Below are 18929 nucleotides of genomic sequence, written 5' to 3' on the forward strand. Positions count from 1 at the left end.
TGTTTGCTGGATACATAAATAAAATTAAGACCCAAACCCAAGGCTTTACATTGGAGACCCTGGTGCACCATGCCGCCTTCATTATTTGTCCCAACCACTGGTCATGTCCAGGAAAGGCATGAGGTGGACACAGATCCCAGGCTCCAGCTGCCCACAATCTGGTTGGCGAAGGGCTTGAAGGTGAGGCAGTGTGGCATAAAGGAGAGGGTGCCAGCCCAAGGTGTGAGAGACCTGGGTCCTGGGTAAGTCGCTTCTCTTTAAGAATCAACGCTTTCCCATGATCCTCTGAGTGACTTAGCTGAGGGCCTCGGACATTCAAGGGATTCCTCCCCCATAACAGGAATGCACGGAAACCTTCTTGGAGGATTGTGGGGATGGCTACAACTGGGCTCTAAGGGGAGAAGGTTGCACCTGGAAGAGAAGAGTCACTGGTCCTAGCAGAACCCACTGGAAGGTCACTGCTCCTGAGGCCTATTTTGGCCATGTTGGAATATTCTCTGAGTGTTTCCTACACATCAGACACTGCGCTGAGCACTCAGACGCAATAAAGAACAGGAGAACCACATTCCCTGACCTCACAAAGCCTATAGTCTAGAGGGGGAAATTTGGAGTTCAGCCTTCCTCAGAAGAACTTGGGAGTTGAGGGGCAGCCAGTTTATTTCCACACATTCAACTACCCTGCCTGGTTTTTCCAGGTGTTGTGGAAGACAAAGACATGGGTAGAACTCAGGCCTGGCCTGAAATAGACTCACAAGTTACAGTAACAGAAGACCAGGAAGAAGAAACTAACCGAGGGTCTGGAAGTTCAAACAAGGACATAGCACCCTAAACCCAGAGAAGATGGGTGAATCGGGATTTAGTTCAGCTATAAGTGACATAAAAACCCCAAATAACTGACTTGAAAATGACAAACATTATTTCCGGAAGAGAGAAAGAAAGGGAAAAGGAAAACGAACGAACAAGAAAGGAACTATCCAGAAGTAAACCATTGGAGAATGGTAGGGTAGCTTACAAAGTTGTCAGGGACCAGTCACCTTCTGTCTTGTTGTTCAGCCATCCTCAGTACATGGCTTCCACCTCTGATGAAAGCTAGCTGCTTAAACTCAGCCACCTTATCCACAGTTCTTATCCATAATCCACATTATCCTTCAACAAGGATGAGGAATGGGCAACTAAAGACATGCATTTCCACTTACCATTGGCCAGAATGTAGTCACATGGCCATACCCAGCGGTGCAGGAGCCTAAGAAATGAAGTCTTTGTGGCCATAAGCCCAGCTAAAACTTCAGATTCTACTTCTAAGGAAGAAGACAATGGATTATTGAAAGATTAACAGTCTACTACAGAGAGATCATAGGGAAGGTAGCATTTAAAATGAGTCTTATAGGGGCATCTGGGTGGATCAGTCTGTTAAGCATCCAACTCTCGATATTGGCTCAGGCCATGATCTCACAATTGTGAGATTGGGATTCTCTCTCTCCCTCTCTCTCTCCCTCTTCCCTGCTTGTGCTCGCTCTTGGTCTCGCTCTTTCTCTCTCTCAAACAAATAAAGTTTAAGAACAAAATGAGTCTTATAGGCAGGGTAGGATTTCCACAGCTGGACATGAGGGTCAGGGAAACTCTAGAAGGGAACAGCTGGAGTGAAGGCATGCGGTGTATTTAGAAAGTGTTGTGTGGGCCAGTGGCTTATGTGTCTGGGAGAGACAGGTGGTCAAGGGTAACCCAGGTGAGGTGGCTATATTTTATTCTGGGGAAGTGGGGAGCCACTAAGGATGTTTGAGCAGAGCACAGGAGTGCCATGAAGAAGAGAGCTATGCTTTAAAGAGCTCAAGTTGTAGGAAGCAGGTGGAGAATGAACTGCAGGGGAAATGAAAGGTAGGTGCTCAATTAACACTCAGACTTAGTTCTATCAGAGCTTACAGCCTGGTTGAGGACACCAGCACTTCCTTTAGGGACCAAGGAGTGACTCCTCCAGGAGGGGTGAGAATCACAACCCTACAAGTGACTCAAGGTGGAAATAACCACAGGAGCTCAGTGGAAGAGAGCTCCTTGTGGACTCAGGAGGGTTGTCATGAGGCTGAGCTAAGGCTTGAGGAACAGGTGGGATTCGGAGAGACAGAGGAAACAGGTGGGCAGAGACAGTCCTCCAACAGTCTAACTGCAGGCCGACCTGCCACCCTGCACTCGCCCCTCTGCTTCCAGCTACAAACATCGTCCACCCTCGTGGCTGTGGGATAGTGATGCCGGCAAGAATGTGGTAATGGAAAGCAAAAGGCCGCGGAGCCGTGTAGACTGAGGGCAGAGGCCAGATTCCCAGCCTCACCGCTTCCATCTGTGAGGCCCAAGTCAAGGGACTCTACCTAGCCCTCTGGGCCTCAGTCTGGGCCTCTTTCGAAGGGGATCAGTAATAGAGCCTCCAGAAGAATGCGGCTGTGGGCACAAGAGGGGAACTCATTTCTGCGCAAATGGAGAAAGGTGATGGGGCTGTGGAGGTGGGCAGTTCCCACCCAGATCTGTGAGCCCGGGGCCACGATGGCAATGGCCTGGGAACATGTAGGGGTGCAGCAGTTGCGGGTGGTGGTCTGAGGAGTGCAGGTGGGAGGGCAGGAGCCAGGCTGTCCTGTGCCCACAGTGTGTGCTGGAGGGCGCTTTGGACAGGATTGCGCCCAGCTCTGCTCCTGTGCCAACAACGGGACCTGCAGCCCCATCGATGGCTCCTGCCAGTGCTTCCCTGGATGGATTGGCAAGGACTGCTCACAGGGTAAGCAGCTGCCTCCTGGGAACGCCCCCCCCCTCCACCGGAAGTCTGGCCCCCTAACACACCCCTTCCTTGCCCAGAACCTCTGTGTCCCTGGTGCCTCCACCAAAATCTCCTTCTGTGGACAGGAATGTCCACCTGAGTCCCATTTAGCTCCGTAGCTAACATGATGAGTCATTAGGATCGATCGCTGGCATTATTAACTGTTGGTAATAGAGGTATTGACATTGTTGGGAGTACCATTGATACTAAGACTGAGAATTAATGCTCCGTGGGCACCTGAGCAAGGAGTAGCCCCTACGTTTGGTTGGGGAGGAGAAGGGGGCAGGGAGTGGCTTGCTGGGGTTTGGGAGTGGGGAAGTGACGTGAGGCCAGGGCAGTCACCTCAGAGGGGTGAGGGGTCCCCTGAGTGACCCATGTGAATGATGTCCTGGGCACATAAGCCTGGACAAGGAATTGTAGAAGCTGTTCTTGTAAGGTGTACCCCAATCCGATATGGAAGTAACAGGGACCACACCAGGGTGAAGGCCTAACCTCTAGCCCCGTGGAGCTCCTGGTGCGATGGGTGAGATGTGGCCAGTACCCTGAGGGAGGTCCCAGTTGGATGGCCTGGCCTGAGGGAATTTCCATTCTGGTGGAGGAGACACAGTGCCGTCCTCGGGGAGCTCATCAGCCGAAAGAGGGGAGTCCCCACCCTGGGAAAGTCCCCGTCGTCACGGGAATGTTAAGTGTTCACGCTGTAAACTGCAGTGTTTAGTTCACACACCCCCACACGCTCCAAATCACAGCCGGTCCCCCGAGAAGGGAAGTTCAGGAGCCCTCGGAGCTGGGCAAGTGGGCAGAGGATCCTGGGTGAGTGGGTCAGGAGGTGAGTGGAGGAATTCCGGGAACAGCGTGTCAGGAAAGCCAGGAAATTCCACCCGGGTGTATCCTGGCATCTTGGCTGATGTGCAGTCCCCCTTCCTCTCCCTCCGATTCTGTCTGCCTCTGTCTCACCCTCTGCGTCCCACCCATCCCCCAGCTTGCCCACCAGGGTTCTGGGGCCCCGCCTGCTTCCACACGTGTAGCTGCCACAATGGGGGACGCTGTAGCGCCGAGGATGGGGCCTGCCACTGCACCCCTGGCTGGACTGGACTCTTCTGCACTCAGCGTAAGTCCTGCCTCCTGGCCTCCCAGCTATTGGGGATCCCGTGCTGCAGCCTGCTGGCTGCCTTGAGCATCGTCCGGGCCTGTGGAGGGAGGGAGGAGGGAGGCCCCTGGGGCCGGAGCTGCCCCCTCCCCCACCCCAGGATTGGGAAGCCTGGATGGATTCAGGGGGTTGATGAGCCCCAAGTCCTGGAAAGTCGGGGCTGTAAGGTACCCAGGCAATCACCAAGACCCGACCCTCTGGACAGTAGGGCCCAGAGAGGGAGGCACAGTCCGTGGCTACACAGCAAGGAGACCCTAGCCTGGTCTCTGGTTCCAACACACCTTTGTCTAAAGAACTCCTCACTCTCACCCCTACCCCTTCATGAAGCCTGGAGTCCAGAGTGTAGTGACAGCTGAGGTGCAGGGTCTCACAGGTCCCCACCCTGTGCTCAGAGAGAGGCAGCAGGTGACAGCTTTGGTCCCAGCTGCATCTCCGTAGTTGTCCCCACCCTGTTTCTCCAGGCTGCCCCGCAGCGTTTTACGGGAAGGACTGTGGGCGTGTGTGCCAGTGTCAGAATGGCGCCAGCTGTGACCACATCAGCGGCAAGTGCACCTGCCGCACCGGCTTCACCGGGCGACACTGCGAGCAGAGTAAGCCGTCCCAACCCCTGACCCTGAGTGTTGGTGCCAGGCATCAGCCTCTTGCAGGGGAAGCCCCCCTGCCACCGCCCCTCAAAGTCCACTCATTCAGGGCTCTGCACCTCGTGTTCCCTGGATTTTTGGGGCAACTCCCAAGAAAAAAGGCTGAAGGTCATGCCTACATCGATGTGCCTGTAGAACTTCTTCCTCCAGGCGCTGGGGGAGGAATGGAAGATGCTAAGGGCAGATCACAGAGGCCTGAGGGGGACTGAGGGAATACAGGGAGACAGTCGTTTAATTCTTTGAAGCCTCCATGGCACCCAGCTCAGGGCCTGGCCTGTGAAAGATGCTGCATAAATGTGTCAGGTGAAGAGGAAGTAGGAGTGGGTGTCCCCCCACACTCAGGGCTAAGGTGCTCTGTCCACCGCTGAGGTGCTCCCACGGTCCAACCACAGTGGGAGATACAGGGAAATAGGTTTCACTCTGAGTTGGAACTGGCTAATCATAGCTGGCCACATATAGGATGGGAAGAGCGAGCGAGGATGTGTCTATCCGTCCCATTTCTTCTTCGTGCTACACAGGATGTGCCCCAGGAACCTTTGGCTACGGGTGTCAGCAGCTATGTGAGTGCATGAACAACGCCACCTGTGACCACGTCACCGGCACCTGTTATTGCAGCTCTGGATTCAAAGGAATACGGTGTGACCAAGGTAACAGGTGGCAGAGTCCCTAGGCAGGGGGCTCTGGAAGGGCCCCATGGAGACAGGATCTAAGGAGAGTCCAATGGAACAACTGGATTTTAGAAGGACAGTTTGTGACTTCGGTTTGTGCACTTTTGGAAGGAGAGCAGGAGTGGGGTGGGTTGCAGAGGCTCCAGGTACCGGGTACTGGAGGCAGATGGAGCAGGAACCTCTCAGTCGTGGCTTCCCCATGCTCATCCTTGGCCAGTTTGCTATGAGCCATACAAGGGTAAGCGCAAGCTAGTCCTCTGGAAAGGCCACCAGACAATCGAAGATATGCCAAATTCTGGTTCTGCCATTACCGGCTAGGCATGCTGGACAGGTCCTTTTATTTTACCGGGCTTATTTTTCCACATGCAAAGTAGGAAGGGTAGGTTAATCCGTCTTCCAACACAACACGAGGGTCTGTTGAAGGCCAAGGAGTCCAAAGGCGCTCAACCTTGGCTCCAGCTCTATAGTCAGAGGACACCCCATAGTAATTATGAGGACCAGGTTGAGATGATAGTAGAGAACTCCAGCACAGTGCCTAGCACATAAGCAAGCACTCAATAAATGATTTTGTATCCATAAAAACCCCTCGTGAATTGGTGCAAATAAGGGATTACACTGTATCCACCTAACAGAAAGGGGCCCAAAAGACCTTTCTATTGCATTCTGATGATCACAGAGAATGATAATGCAGCACATTTCCCCGAGGATGTTGACTAGCTCCGTTCACCCAGTTGCCGATAGCCAAGGAAAGGTCTAGCCTCTGCTGGGCGGCAGGATGCCCCCACCATGGGCTTGGCAGCAGTGTGAAGAGTTAGCCCATTCATGTATCATCAAGAGGGATGCTGTGGGCAGTCATCAGGCACAATGGCACGCTTTCTTGCCAGTCTGTCCTATGGTGCTCACAGTTCCCTGGGGAGGGTGAGATTATTGTCCCCATGTTACAAATGAACAAACTGAGGACTCAGAGTCACAAAGCTGGTAAGCAGGGAGATGCACTGAGTGCAATTCTTCCGAACTCTGGAGAAACCGGACTTTACCAGGTTTATATGGTATATGGTTATGGTATATAACCAGGTTTACTGGTTATGTGATCTTGGGCAAGTTATCTAACCTTACTGTGAGTCAGTTTCTTCATCTGTGAAAGGGAAATAATTAAATAGTCCTTACTCATATGGCTGCTGCTGGGAAGATAAAATGAGTTAGTATCTGTAACCCATTTTTCGAAGAAAGTACTCAGTACACATTTGTTGTTATTTTATTTGCCATCCGTGATCACATTTGTTCTTGGTCGTGACCCTGGAAGTCCATCTGCTGTAGACAGTTGAAGAACACAGGCGCGGTGAGGGACAGGATCACACAGGGATTGAAGAATAGGGCCGAAGACCAGAACCCAGGTCTCCTAACATTAGAGGAGTCTAGGCCCTGGGCCAAGATCTGAAGAGCAAGCAGGCCTCCCCCAGACTCGTGTCCTCCCTCCCTTCACAGCTGCCCTCATGATGGAGGAGCTGAATCCCTACACCAAGATCAGCCCGGCGCTGGGTGCAGAGCGGCACTCGGTGGGTGCTGTCACAGGCATCGTCCTCCTGTTGTTCCTCATTGTGGTGCTGTTGGGCCTGTTCGCCTGGCGCCGGCGGCGACAGAAAGAGAAAGGCCGTGACCTGGCTCCCCGTGTCTCCTACACACCTGCCATGAGGATGACCAGCACGGACTACTCACTCTCAGGTAAAGACTATGCCCCCAGACTCACCTCTCCTGCCCCTCCCCACACATACACACACACCCCAGAGTCACATGGTATCCTTGGGGACACCCAGGTTGATTGTTGGAGGTGGGTGGTCTTGCTTGCAGGATCTCCTGAAGGCGATGGATGGTCAGATGCTCCTGGAGACAAGGAGTGTGGGGAGCAGGAACCTACTTAGGAAAAGTAGATGGGGTTTTATGGGAATGTCACTTCCTGGGTGCCCGCTTGAAGCAGCTATGATTAGGAACCTCTTTCCATTTCCCCAGAGCTTCCCATCTTTCTCACCAGGCTTTGGCCACAGGAACACCCATACTCAACAGAAACTTTCCTAAACTCTCCAAGGGAACCCCTCTCCAGCCCAGTGCCTGAGCCGCCTCAAGAAATTGGCCTGGGGCTGTGTCCGAGCCCTGTTCCATTTTTGCTTCCTTGGTGAAGGCCTCAGAGCAACCCTCCCTCCCAGTTCCCAGAGTTAGGAGCGCCCTGTTAATCCAGTGGAAGGGGATGGTGCCTGGCTCAGGGTAGGGGGAGAGTCTGAAAGTTTGGGCAATGGCCCAGTAGGTCCACAAATGTGGTAGTATCCCCAGGGGGTATTCTATCTAGAGTCTGAATGGGGTGGAGGTGGGGCTAGTGGGCCAGATCCTTCCCATCTCCTGAACCCTGGACTGCTGCCTTAAAATGAGGCTTTTGGCTTCGTATTTACTTAAAGAGTTGAGGTCAAAATGCTTTGACATTGCCCACAGCCCTGGGCCACAGGAGGCGGGGCCTGTCTAGGTAAACACAAGGATGACTGCTCCCTCCAGCTGGCTCCCAACTTATGGCTGACCTGCAGCCGCTTGCATCTCGGATTTAGGAAACCAAGATCACCTCACCCCTTTCCTGCTAAGGGCTGCCTACCACATGCCCACTCAATGCTAGGTGCTGCAGGGTAGACGGGTGGCCCAGGTGCAGACCCTGCCTTCAGGGAGCTCCTGGCCTGCACGCCTCCCCGAGTTTCAGCCAAAGCAAATATCCCCTGATGAAATCCCAAGCCCACAGCGATGATTTGGGGATTTTCTTCTATGACTATAATGAATAAGTTTGGCTGGTTTTCCCACACCACTCCACTGGAATTCCCCAACACCGTGGAGGGGTGCTGGAATCCACAAGCGGGCAGGGCTGGGGCTAAGAAGAGAGGGGTTCTCTTTATGGCCTCACTCCTGGGATGTAACACTGGAGGGAGGCGGCGGGGGGTGGGGGTCAGCACAGCGCTATGTAGCAACTGAGGGACATATGAAGCTGTGCGAGCCAGCACTCCTCATCCATGCTCTAGCTGCTGGGGCCACCCTCCACACTGGCGAGCCTGACCTGCATCCTACAGGGAGGGACACCATGAAGGAAGAGGCAAATCAGGCCCTACAGATTTCTGTGGGGGGAGTGGATGCCAGAAAGCTTGGGGGATGGGGGACTTAGCAGTCTCTCTTTGCAGAGCACTCTCAAAGCTGCCCAGCCCAAGTGTTAGTATTGGGGTGTTCTGACGCCAAGGGCAGGAGTATGATGGTATGGCACCTTGTTCTCTTCCCAGATTTGTCTCAAAGTAGCAGCCATGCCCAGTGCTTTTCCAATTCCAGCTACCACGCACTGGCGTGCGGGGGGCCTGCCACCAGCCAGGCCAGCACTCTGGACAGGAACAGCCCCACCAAGGTACCGGGCCCCTGACTCCCCAGACCCCACCCACTATCCTCCCAATGAGCCCTCACCTCTGTCCAAGGAAGGAACTGCACCCCACCTGGAGGGTCCATGTGGAACCAACTGCCAGTACATTAAACACAGCCCTGTGATCCATGGGACACGTAAACACTCTGAAGCATAGGACAGGAAGCCAGCAGGTTACACAGAACCAAGTGCCACGTAACCAGCAGACATCACATGAAACCAACCTACAGCAGCAATCGGATATGTACCCGCACACCTGTGTGTAATGAATAGGTACCAACCCATGTGATCACCATGTAATCACATGTAGCCTCCTTGTCACTTTTGCCATGTAAGACATGTAATCAAAACACTACATGCTACCCCACCTACCACCGATCACTACAGTCCATTTCCGACACTATGCATGCAACGAGCACCTTAGAGAGTAATCACTATTACTCAGGTACCCCTCACGTCCTAATATCTGGCATACACGTTACAACTACATACCCACAACCATTTGTTTTGCAATCAGAACCAACACAAGGGACATGAAACCCAAACATCAGCCACAGCCAGTGTTCCCACTGACAGTGAGACCCACAGGCGTTCAAGGGCAGGTGTGCACCTTCCTCGACAGGGCCCTCCCATCACAGCTCCCAGCATAACCCTGGCTAATGGCAAGACCTCCTCTTACAATCACAGGGCCTTGGGTAAGGATGTCTCAGCACCCATGTGTAGGGAGTCCCCCTGGTGTGCCAGGACCCATACTGGGCAGAGCGGGAGGTTCAGAAATGAAAAGGCTCATGCTGCACTCCTCCTGACACCCACCTAAGCATGTGCGTGCGTGTGCACACACAACTACACATGTATACATACAGTAGGACCATTAGGAGGGCAATCCCAGGCCTCCTGGCTTCCTGCATCATCTTTCCTGTGTGAGGAACACAGACAGAAACGGTTTTCATAGTCTAAGCCTCTGCCCTAGAGCTCTGGGAATCCTTTCTCCCAGTCTGGCCCACAGAAAATGTCCACCAGTCCTCAGACCTGGTAGAACACAGCTTGAACCCCTTAACAATAACACACAGTTCAACCCCAGCGGCAACCACTGTCAAGCCAGCACCAAGGCTACTTTCTTCCACAGGCTCTCAGCCTCAGTTTTCCTATGAAATGGGAGTGCTGTATGCAGGGTACCTTGAGGCCCATAAGCAAAGTCTGTAGCCATCAATCCCACGGCTTTGGCCCTTTCTTCCCCTCCTCCGCTCAGACTCTCATTCCCAGCTTCAGCTTTAGGCTTAACTGAGGAGCTGGAAGCTGAGGGCAAGGAATCTGGATTTTCTTAGTACAAGGTCCTTGATTAACTAGAGCCACATCAAGGCTACAGCAGATTAGAGGCAAAAATGATGCCAAAGCTGAGGTTTTCCCTTGCTCATACAAAAGGAAGACTCACACACGGCCAGGTAGCAGAGGTGACAGTGATGTTGCAATCTCAGCACCTCTCTTTGTACTGAAAATGGCCTCGTGTTGCAGCTAAGACACTGGAGAGCCTGTTCTACAGCTCAGCCCCACCTACCTGACCTGCTTCCCGTCAGAGCCAGCTAGGCTCCGCCCCGTTCTTGGCTCTGTGTTCACCCTGCCCTACTTTGTCCTAAGGGCCACAAACCCTACAATTTCAGCCAGACAGCTTAGAAGGGGGCAGGTTCTGCTCCCACTGGTCTCGGCCATGCCATGCTACATGTAGCTCTTCCTTTCCCTCAACGATCTAAGACATAGGTGGGTCAGGATCGTCACAGGGGTGGGTGCACAAGGCTGGGCAAAGTGAAGGCTGGGCAGGGGCACCTTGGGAGCAAAGGGATTAACTTGCTCTCCTACTCTCCAAACAGCTCAGTAACAAGTCCCTTGACAGAGAAACAGCAGGCTGGACCCCATACAGCTTTGTGAACGTGTTAGGTCAGTAGTGCTTTGAGTCTGGTCTCCTGCCATCATGTCCCACCTGTTCTCCTCCTTCCACATGGAAAGGGGCCCTGTCCTAACTCCAAGGGAGGTTAAATGAATCCTGAGCATGGGTTCCCCATGGAGAAGTGGTACAGGGAGGAAACCCAAGCCTTGGTTTCAGCTCTTATAAGCAAAGGAAGCCCAGGATGCCCTTTATATCAGGGGAGAGGGTGGCTATGACCCAGGGACCACAAAGGAGACAGCTAGAGCCTGGATGTGGGACTTCCAGATGCAGGCAAAAGATGCACTCACCATCTGAGAAAGGGACCCTTCCCTGAGCCAGGCCCTGCCAAAGTACTTCTTTTCAAGGACTGCTTCCTCTGCCCTGATGTCCTGGTAGGCACCAATTCCTGTGGGGGGGGGGGGGGGGTGAGGGAGGAAAGGTCTATGGCCTCAACTCTAGCAGATCCCCCTGGCCCTAGCCCCTTTGGCTACTACCCATAGGGGCCCTAATTCCTTCTAACCTGCCCCACCCTGACCCTCACCCCCTCCATACTCCCCACCCTGCCATACCAGGGCCCTGGGAATAATGGCTCCTCCCTGTCATTCCTCTCACTAGACTCCCATTTCCAGATCAGTGCCCTGGAGGCCAGGTACCCGCCCGAGGACTTCTACATTGAACTTAGACACCTCAGCCGCCCCGCTGAGCCACACTCACCAGGTTAGACCCCCTGCCCTACCCCCCCATTCCTGCCCCAGACTTACCCGCCATGGTCCCAGATCTTTCCCTGTTGGGCCCTCTTCCCAACATGGTTAGTCTACAAACTGAAAACCCCATCTAAAGGAAGCCTGCCTGGATCCATCCCCCATCACCCCTTCTGTTCCCATCATGGTCACTGGATATAGACAAACTGTGGTATTAGGTGAAGGGGACACATCATAATTATACTCCCTATAGACCACAGATTACAATCCCACACCATTGAGAACTTGAGGATGGAGCACCTCTGGGGTTCTCTGGGTCCTGTGGGTGTGGATGACAGAGAGTTGGCTCTCTGGTCTAAAAGCCCACTGTCCTACAGAGAGAGACCCCAGACCCACCAGTGGCTCAGGCCAAGCTCTCCGAGATCATAGGGTAGGGCTGTCGAGCAGGGATCTGGAGAGGTTGGGCAAGGAGGTGTCAACCGACATCCTCTCTGCTCTGTATTAGACTCAAAGCTGGTGGCTGGGGCAAGATGAAAAATGGAGACTGGCAAAGTCAGTCCTGCTATGGGAGAATGTGGGTAGGAGTTACAGAAGTAGGTGCCATAGGAGTAAGCACAATGAATCAGCAGAGAATGTAGCCTCCCTGCAAAGTGGCCCCTCAAGGGCAGGGCCTTAGCATACTGGACAACCCTCAGGCTCTAGCTGGTTTCTAGAGCTCAAGGAAATGAAGCTCCACCAACCCCTGCAGGTCCCTGGGTGCAGTAGCACTAAGAAGAGAAAAGGTTCTGAATGCATCTGCCTATTGAGCAGTCGTGGGCTGCAAAGACTCAGAGTCTATACCTAGGAGGCTGTGCTCTTGGCTGTGGGCCCCCTCGGCCGTGTCTGGTTTCTCAGCAACCCCACCAAATATAATCCTTCTGCTCCCCACCCCCACCACCCTGCATCTCTTTCCACAAGGGAGCATCCTCTGGGCTCAGCCCACATTTCTCCCCGCATTATAGATCTCGCTCTTCAACCAGTGCAGCCAGAGCCACCACATGCTATCATTTTTGGGCTTACACTAAGGCAGGCTGGTGGCCAATGGGAGAAAATAGTTAGGGAGATCTAGGTCCTGGTTTTTGTGTTGGGTAAGTGACTGTCCCTCTGTGGGCCTCTGCTTCCTGCTCTAGAAAAGGGAAAAGTTAACAGCCTAGCCTAGCCTCCCTCCCTCCCAGAGGGTGAAGGAAGCATAGTATAGGTATAAAGAGCTGAACTGAGGCCAGGGATACAGATTCTGAGTCATGTTTCTGAAGGACACAGGTACCTGCAGGCCCTTTAGAAGAACAGCAACCTAGGGGGAAACCTGGACTGGTTCTGCCCTATCACTCAGTAATGTGTGGAAGGCAGGCAGGTAAGAATAGATTCCGCAGGTAAGAATAGATTCCTACAAATTCAACTTAGGAACTCTGTGGAGGAGTTATGGTATAGGGATGTATCCAAATAGTAGTGGGTTGGTCTTCAGTGTCTGAAACAGGGAAGAGTCAAGCGGAGTCAAAATCGTATTTTAGTCATTATGTGCTGCATGCCTTTTTGCCTGGTATTGTATCCTCAGTTAAGCGCTGAAAAATAATGACTCAGTTAAAAGCTGAAAATAATTACCAGAGTCATTACAGTCTCAACCTAAAAATGCCAGACAGCTTCTTCTCTGGTATCACCAGCAACAAAGAAGCTGAGTTTGGTCCCTGAAGTTTTATGTCCTGAATCTGGCTATGGCTAAGGACCATGCATTGCAGGAGCTGGATAAATTGTGACAGCCAAAAGGGAAAAAATCTTTCAGACTGAAAACAGTGGTAATACTTGTCAAAGGCACCTCTGTTTTGTGCAAATGGTCCACCCCCAAAAATGGGTAACTAAGAGAGACTATGAATAGAAATGACTGTACATCCTGGAAAGATAACTCATCAAGAATCTCAGCCACCAGTCCACCTCCCTCCCCGGCTCCCCTCAGTTGAGCATCAGATCCAGGAGAGGAGGCAGGACCAGAGCTGAGAGGTAAGAAACAGTCTTCAACCCCATTCCAAAATCCAACAGAACTGGGATTTGGAATGTCATACATCCCCAAGCTAGGAACTGGTACTGATTCATTCCTTATCCTGTAAGTCTGGAGCTTGGAACTTCACCTACAGTGACTGCGGGTGTCATGAGAACTGCCTCTGAGGACCTCACAGTTAAGGTTAAAGAGGAGAAGCAGTGCTGCATATGCCAGGGGGCGCTGTAGCTCACCGCTAATGCTTCTGATCCCTGTAAGAATTCCTGCCTGGTCAAAATGATTTAGAGTAGATTAAACCCAGAATAATTCTCTAGCACTTTAGCTAATTTTATGGGTAGGGGAGGAAAAAAAGGCAAGAAAAATATTAAGCAAAAATGTATGCAGTCCAAGTAAACCTCACTCACCCCATTTTTCTTTCTTTACACTATTTTAATGCAGGTGCTTGTGGAATGGACAGACGTCAGAACACATACATTATGGACAAAGGCTTCAAAGGTAGAGTATCCAATCCTGACGTCCCATTAGAAAGGGCTTAGCAAGATAAAGAGTGCAGATCTGACATGACCAGGAATTCTACCAGAGACACTGCGCACATCTCTTCCCCTCATTCCCCAAAAAAGTAAAAAGACCACAGGACCTGGGGCTGCTGGGTAGCTCTGCTCAGGAGGAGCAATCATAATAATAATGAATTTATATTTCGATTTAAGTTGCACCTGCTTAGCAAGCGCTTGTGGGTTTTTTATAGATGCCAACTAAATGTCTACGGAAATGTAGAATGTCATTATCCAACCAATTAGTATGAGTTAAATTGATTATAAAATCTGAAATAAAGTCAATCTACCCGCCCCAGAGGCCTCCTGTCGTTGTGCTGGTGAGGAATGCCACCCTGCACCTGCTGGCTTTCTGGAGCACAAGGAATGAAAATAATACCTAGTGTTAATACCGTATGGTACTCCACCCTTGACATCTGTGCCTCTGAAAGCAGGGAAAGTCAGGACTAATTCTTAGCACATGGGAAATGCGAGGTGGCTCATCCTTCTAGGACATCTGTGGGTGAAGCCAAAGATAAAGGTCAGGTCCTGCCCTGGGCTTAGGCCCTACATTTAAGTAACAGAATGTGTGAAATAGAAACTGTGTCACTTATTACTCTGTCAAATATTAATGGTGACCTTAGACTGGGAGCTCTCCAAGGCCTTGTTTCCTCATCTGCAAAGTCAGGATACTTATACCTGTCCTATTGTCTAATAAGGTTATCATGAGTAGCCAATAAAAAAAAAAAAAAAAAAAAACATTATGGGAAGTGTTTTTTGCATACTGTAGAGGGTTGTACTAATGTAATAGGGCTGTCCTTTTGTCTCTTGAGGTCTATTTAGGAGTCTCAACCACACTGAGAGAGATGGCTGACAGCAAAGATTCCAATGGATATATCCTAGATCTAGCTGTGCACCAGAATCACCTGGAAAGCTTGTTAAACAGACAGTTGTCCACACCCCATCTTCCCAAGACTCTGAAGCAGATCTAGAGTGGAGCCCTGGAATCCGCATTTGTAATGAGTACTTCAGGATATTCTTATGCAGCACATCACCCAACTAACACTTAAGAACCACTGATCTAGATTGACCCAGATTCCTCAATTACTGGTTCTGGTCTTTCAGAGTGAGCCTTAGTTATACCTGAGACACAACTATTTCCTAAATAAGAAGAGCTAGTCATCTATAATCTATAGCCCTTGGTTATTAGAAGTGGGGTGAGCTAGGGGTAGGTGATACTAAAGCAGGGAGGGCAAGTCTCCATGAACACGTTAGGATGTGCACACCACAAGAGAACAATCTGAGGACAGAGGTCAACCCCTAGGCTCCTGGCCAGCCAAAGGACACTACTCCCCTAGGAGCATCAATTCTGGCCATTTTCTGCATATTAACTTAAACCATCCAAATGGAGGCAAGTACCATTACAGTAGTCAGGCTACAAACAGAAAAGAAAGCTCTACTGTTTTATCACTGTGACCTGGGACTTCAGTTTCTTTCTCAAAGATCTGGACAGCAAAGATCTCTTTAGAGACTTCCCAGTTCTCAAAATATGCATGACTCAGGCATGAATAAGCTCAGACAGGCCCAAACACCTCAATAAAATGAGCACCCAACTTTCCTATGCACTTTGTTTTATGATTAGGGTAACTGCTTTCAGACTCGCAACCATAAATGTCAAACAAAGCTAAGGAGGGCAGGGTCTCTGCCTCAGCGTCATTCATTCCTCATTTGTGGGATCATGTATCTGAGCCTATAAGTGCAAGGAAGGCCAGATTTTGTTTTACCACTCTGGCTATAAACATCCTTTAAATTCGAGAAAAGAAGGCTGTCTAGGTAAATATGCCACCAGATGTTAGGAACCAACACATCAGAACAAGAGATTTCAAAAAGAGGAAAATGAAATGTCACAGTTTGGAACTTTACAGAACTATTTGCCAAAGTTATGGAATAAACCCCACTAACTGGCTGAACTCCCAATAAACATTTAATAAACTAGTCTGTACCAGGAATGATTACTTTCTAAAACTATTGGGCCAAACCAAATGAGAACCCTAAGTAAGAGTCTGTTCTCTGAACTCAGTGGGAAAGACCCTGGCCTGTAAGTTTTGGATTCTGTTCCTAGTTCTTACTGTGTGGCACTGACTAGGTCACACTGTTACTTCCTGAGTGTTGGTTTCTACCTCTGTTCCAAGGATGAGGTTGTAACTAGCCCCATCTCTAAGGCCCCCTCTAGGACCTTAATCCTTATTACTTACTGAAGACCTCCACTCCCTGTCATCCTGGAGTTGCACACCACCACACACATTGCTGCACTAACCCCATTTCACCCCTAAACACCTGTCCATCTCTCCCCATTCTCCCCCTCAACACAATGATATTGTAACAAACTGCCTTGTGTTCAATTCCTTATCCGTCAGGCATTTGAAAGTGCTACAGAAGAAATCCTCCCCAGTACGCTCCATCACTTTTATGATCCTGAAATCCTGAATCCTACGGTTGCAGCCTCAGGGAAACTACCTGTATGCTCCTTACTAATCCAACCTCCACGTCTCTCCTTGCAGTTACCTTGGGCTGCAAGATTAGTTAGGAGTCCAGTAACCTCCTGAAAACTTTTTTCAGGCAGTGTGATTCTCCTTCTGACCCTGAAATCTCCCTTTTCCTCTCCCCATATCCTGGTCTCTCAATGAAGAAAAGAATGCCAACTTAGGGCCCAGGAAGAAAAAAAGCAGTGTGACTAGTAATAATAATAATAAGCTGAGAAGAAACAGATGTTCAGTGTCTGGGTTTTCTAAGAGATACTGGCTTTACCTAGATGTTAGTGTGAACCTAAAAGCCTTCTAGGTTCCCACCCACAGTTCAGATCAGATCCTACTTACAGGATGGCCTCGGAAAGTCATTTCCCCTCTCTGGATTTGCTGCTTCCTTTATAAAATGAAGAGGTATAGGCTTATTTCCAAGGCCCTGAAAAAAATGCTAAGGCATTATAAAGCTAAGTCTTTGGTCCAGATGCTAGTTACGGGGCCGCTGAGGAGTGACTCTCCAAAGCTTAGGTGGCTTTGGTTGAGGCTTCCCCTTTCCTTGCGAAATGCCCTGAAGTGCAGGGACTGGCTAGTGTAGGGTGGGGCTGTAAAAGGATGGGGAAGTGCCTGAGAGAGGTTACTCTTCCCCTTACCCCACCCTCCCTGAGGGCAGGCAGGTAGATGACTCAGCTGGAGAAAAGAATAGCTTTCTAAAGTGTAAGTTTTTCAGCTAGCCTGGCCCTTTCCTCCCTCCAGTTCCCCAAAATAGAATCCAGATGATTTTATTACCCAACACCCTCTCTCACCCACCTCAACACATACATGCTTCTCCATCCTTTCTTTCACTCTGGCCCCTTTATGAGATACAGCTTCTCCTAAAAACGAATCCCCTCCCCCAACCCCAACTTGTCTTTCATCCACTTAGGTGCATCCCCTGCTGCACAGCAAACTATTTACAGTAGTCCCCCTTACCTGCAGTTTTGCTTTCCGTGGTTTCAGTTACCCGTTAGTCAACAGTGATCCAGAAGCACATGATCAAGGCCAATCAATAGTGGCCTGTCACAATGCCTAGGTCATTCACCTCACCTCACCATCGCAAGAAGAAAGGTGAGTGCAGTACAGTATTTTGACAGAAACCCCATTCACATAACATCTATTACATTATATTGTTATAATTGTTCTATTATTGTTGTTAATCTCTTAGTGTACCTGACTTATAAGTTAAACTCTATCATCGGTATATATGCAAAGGAAAAAACAACAGTATATAAAGGGTTCAGTACCATCTGTGGTTTCATGCATCCACTGGGGGTCGTGGACAAGTATCCCTGTGGATTGGGGAGGGCAGGAGACTACTGTATACCTCCAAATTTGAAGGCAGCCTTGATTTTTCTGGTGGAAATGAGAAGAGGGGCACTACTGGCTGACTGTGGCTCTTTTCAGCTTTGCGCTACAGCTTCAAGACTCCCCCACTGCCACAAATAAATTGATCATGGGATATCCACCAAAAGCTTAGAGCTTGGCCTTTCTCTCCCAGCAGGGCTTGGCCCCCATCGATAGAAGGTATTCCTCGTTGAGGGTAAAACAAAGCTGTTGCAGCTACAGTGTGCATTGAAAGATACAGAACAGGAGCACAAGTAACCAGATGGAAGGAGGAAAACACCATGACTAGATACCAGAGAAGATGGGTTGAGTCGTAACTTGACCACTTACGAGCATCAAGCAAACTTTATGAGCTTCACTATCCTCATTTCTGAAGTAGTAATCCTAGTCCTTCGTGTCCAGCCCTCTTCACAGATGTAACAAGTTTCAAATGACCTAAATGGAGTGAAGGTACTAGCTATAAGGGCTACCTTTTCTATTGCTATTCCTTAAGTTTTAGAAAACATGCAACTAAGGCACCCACCAATCAAAGTAAAAGGATGTGTCTGGGTGAGGAGGTAGGGGTGGGGTGTTAGGACTTTTCACTCAGGAGACAGCCTTTCTTTAAGCAATTCTAGTCTCAGCTTCCAACAAGCAGCTCTGAGTCCTGAGTACTGCCTTACTCCTTGGCTACCAAGTTCAGAGACCAGAGTGGGACCAATGGACTATGCTGGGATTCTTGGACATACTTCCAGCCCTTGTACTAAGAAACAAAGTAGTAAAAAGGAAGGAAGGGAAGGAAAGAGGGAAGAAAGGAAAGAAAAAAAAAAAAGAGAAAACAAAGAACTCAGTAGAAGCAGCTTTATGTGGCTCTGGGCAGGTTGTGGCCCAGGACTCACAGGACCTGCATCCCCCTTTCTTCATGAGAGCCTCGCCAACAGCTGGGCCTGCTCATTGTCTAGCAAGAATGTTTTCTCTTACTCCTCTCTTGGGTTCTATATGCTACAAAGAGGCCACAATCTGCAATGGGACCAAGGCCAACATCCTCTCTCTACCTGTGGGCCAGGGTGAGATGGAAAATGTTCTGAGCCTGGTTCTGGAGCATGCTCTACTACCGATGAGCAGTGTGACCCTGGGGAAGTCACTTCCTCACTCCAAGCTTCAGTTTCCTCATTAGC

The 18929-nt window shown here is 50.3% G+C and overlaps 1 protein-coding gene across 27 annotated transcripts in view; it reads left to right on the forward strand.

Annotated features, from left to right (window-relative positions):
- The window catches only part of MEGF11 (multiple EGF like domains 11), a 359109-nt gene that overhangs the window by 334898 nt on the left and 5282 nt on the right, over positions 1-18929 (forward strand). For 5 of the 27 annotated variants that reach the window (XM_045449370.1, XM_045449372.1, XM_045449366.1 and 2 more), the window contains 10 exons: positions 2633-2761; positions 3780-3908; positions 4409-4537; positions 5107-5235; positions 6742-6978; positions 8559-8677; positions 10555-10621; positions 10896-11002; positions 11240-11327; positions 13779-13835. In XM_045449370.1, the coding sequence (XP_045305326.1) occupies positions 2633-2761; positions 3780-3908; positions 4409-4537; positions 5107-5235; positions 6742-6978; positions 8559-8677; positions 10555-10621; positions 10896-11002; positions 11240-11327; positions 13779-13835 (1191 nt within the window). Of the gene's footprint in view, positions 1-2632; positions 2762-3779; positions 3909-4408; positions 4538-5106; positions 5236-6741; positions 6979-8558; positions 8678-10554; positions 10622-10895; positions 11003-11225; positions 11328-13778; positions 13836-14703; positions 17497-18929 lie in introns of all 27 variants that reach the window. The other 22 variants (XM_045449379.1, XM_045449381.1, XM_045449376.1 and 19 more) reach the window with 13 other exon arrangements.

Source organism: Leopardus geoffroyi, chromosome B3 (genome assembly GCF_018350155.1).
Source record: "Leopardus geoffroyi isolate Oge1 chromosome B3, O.geoffroyi_Oge1_pat1.0, whole genome shotgun sequence".
In the NCBI taxonomy this organism is placed as follows: domain Eukaryota; kingdom Metazoa; phylum Chordata; class Mammalia; order Carnivora; family Felidae; genus Leopardus; species Leopardus geoffroyi.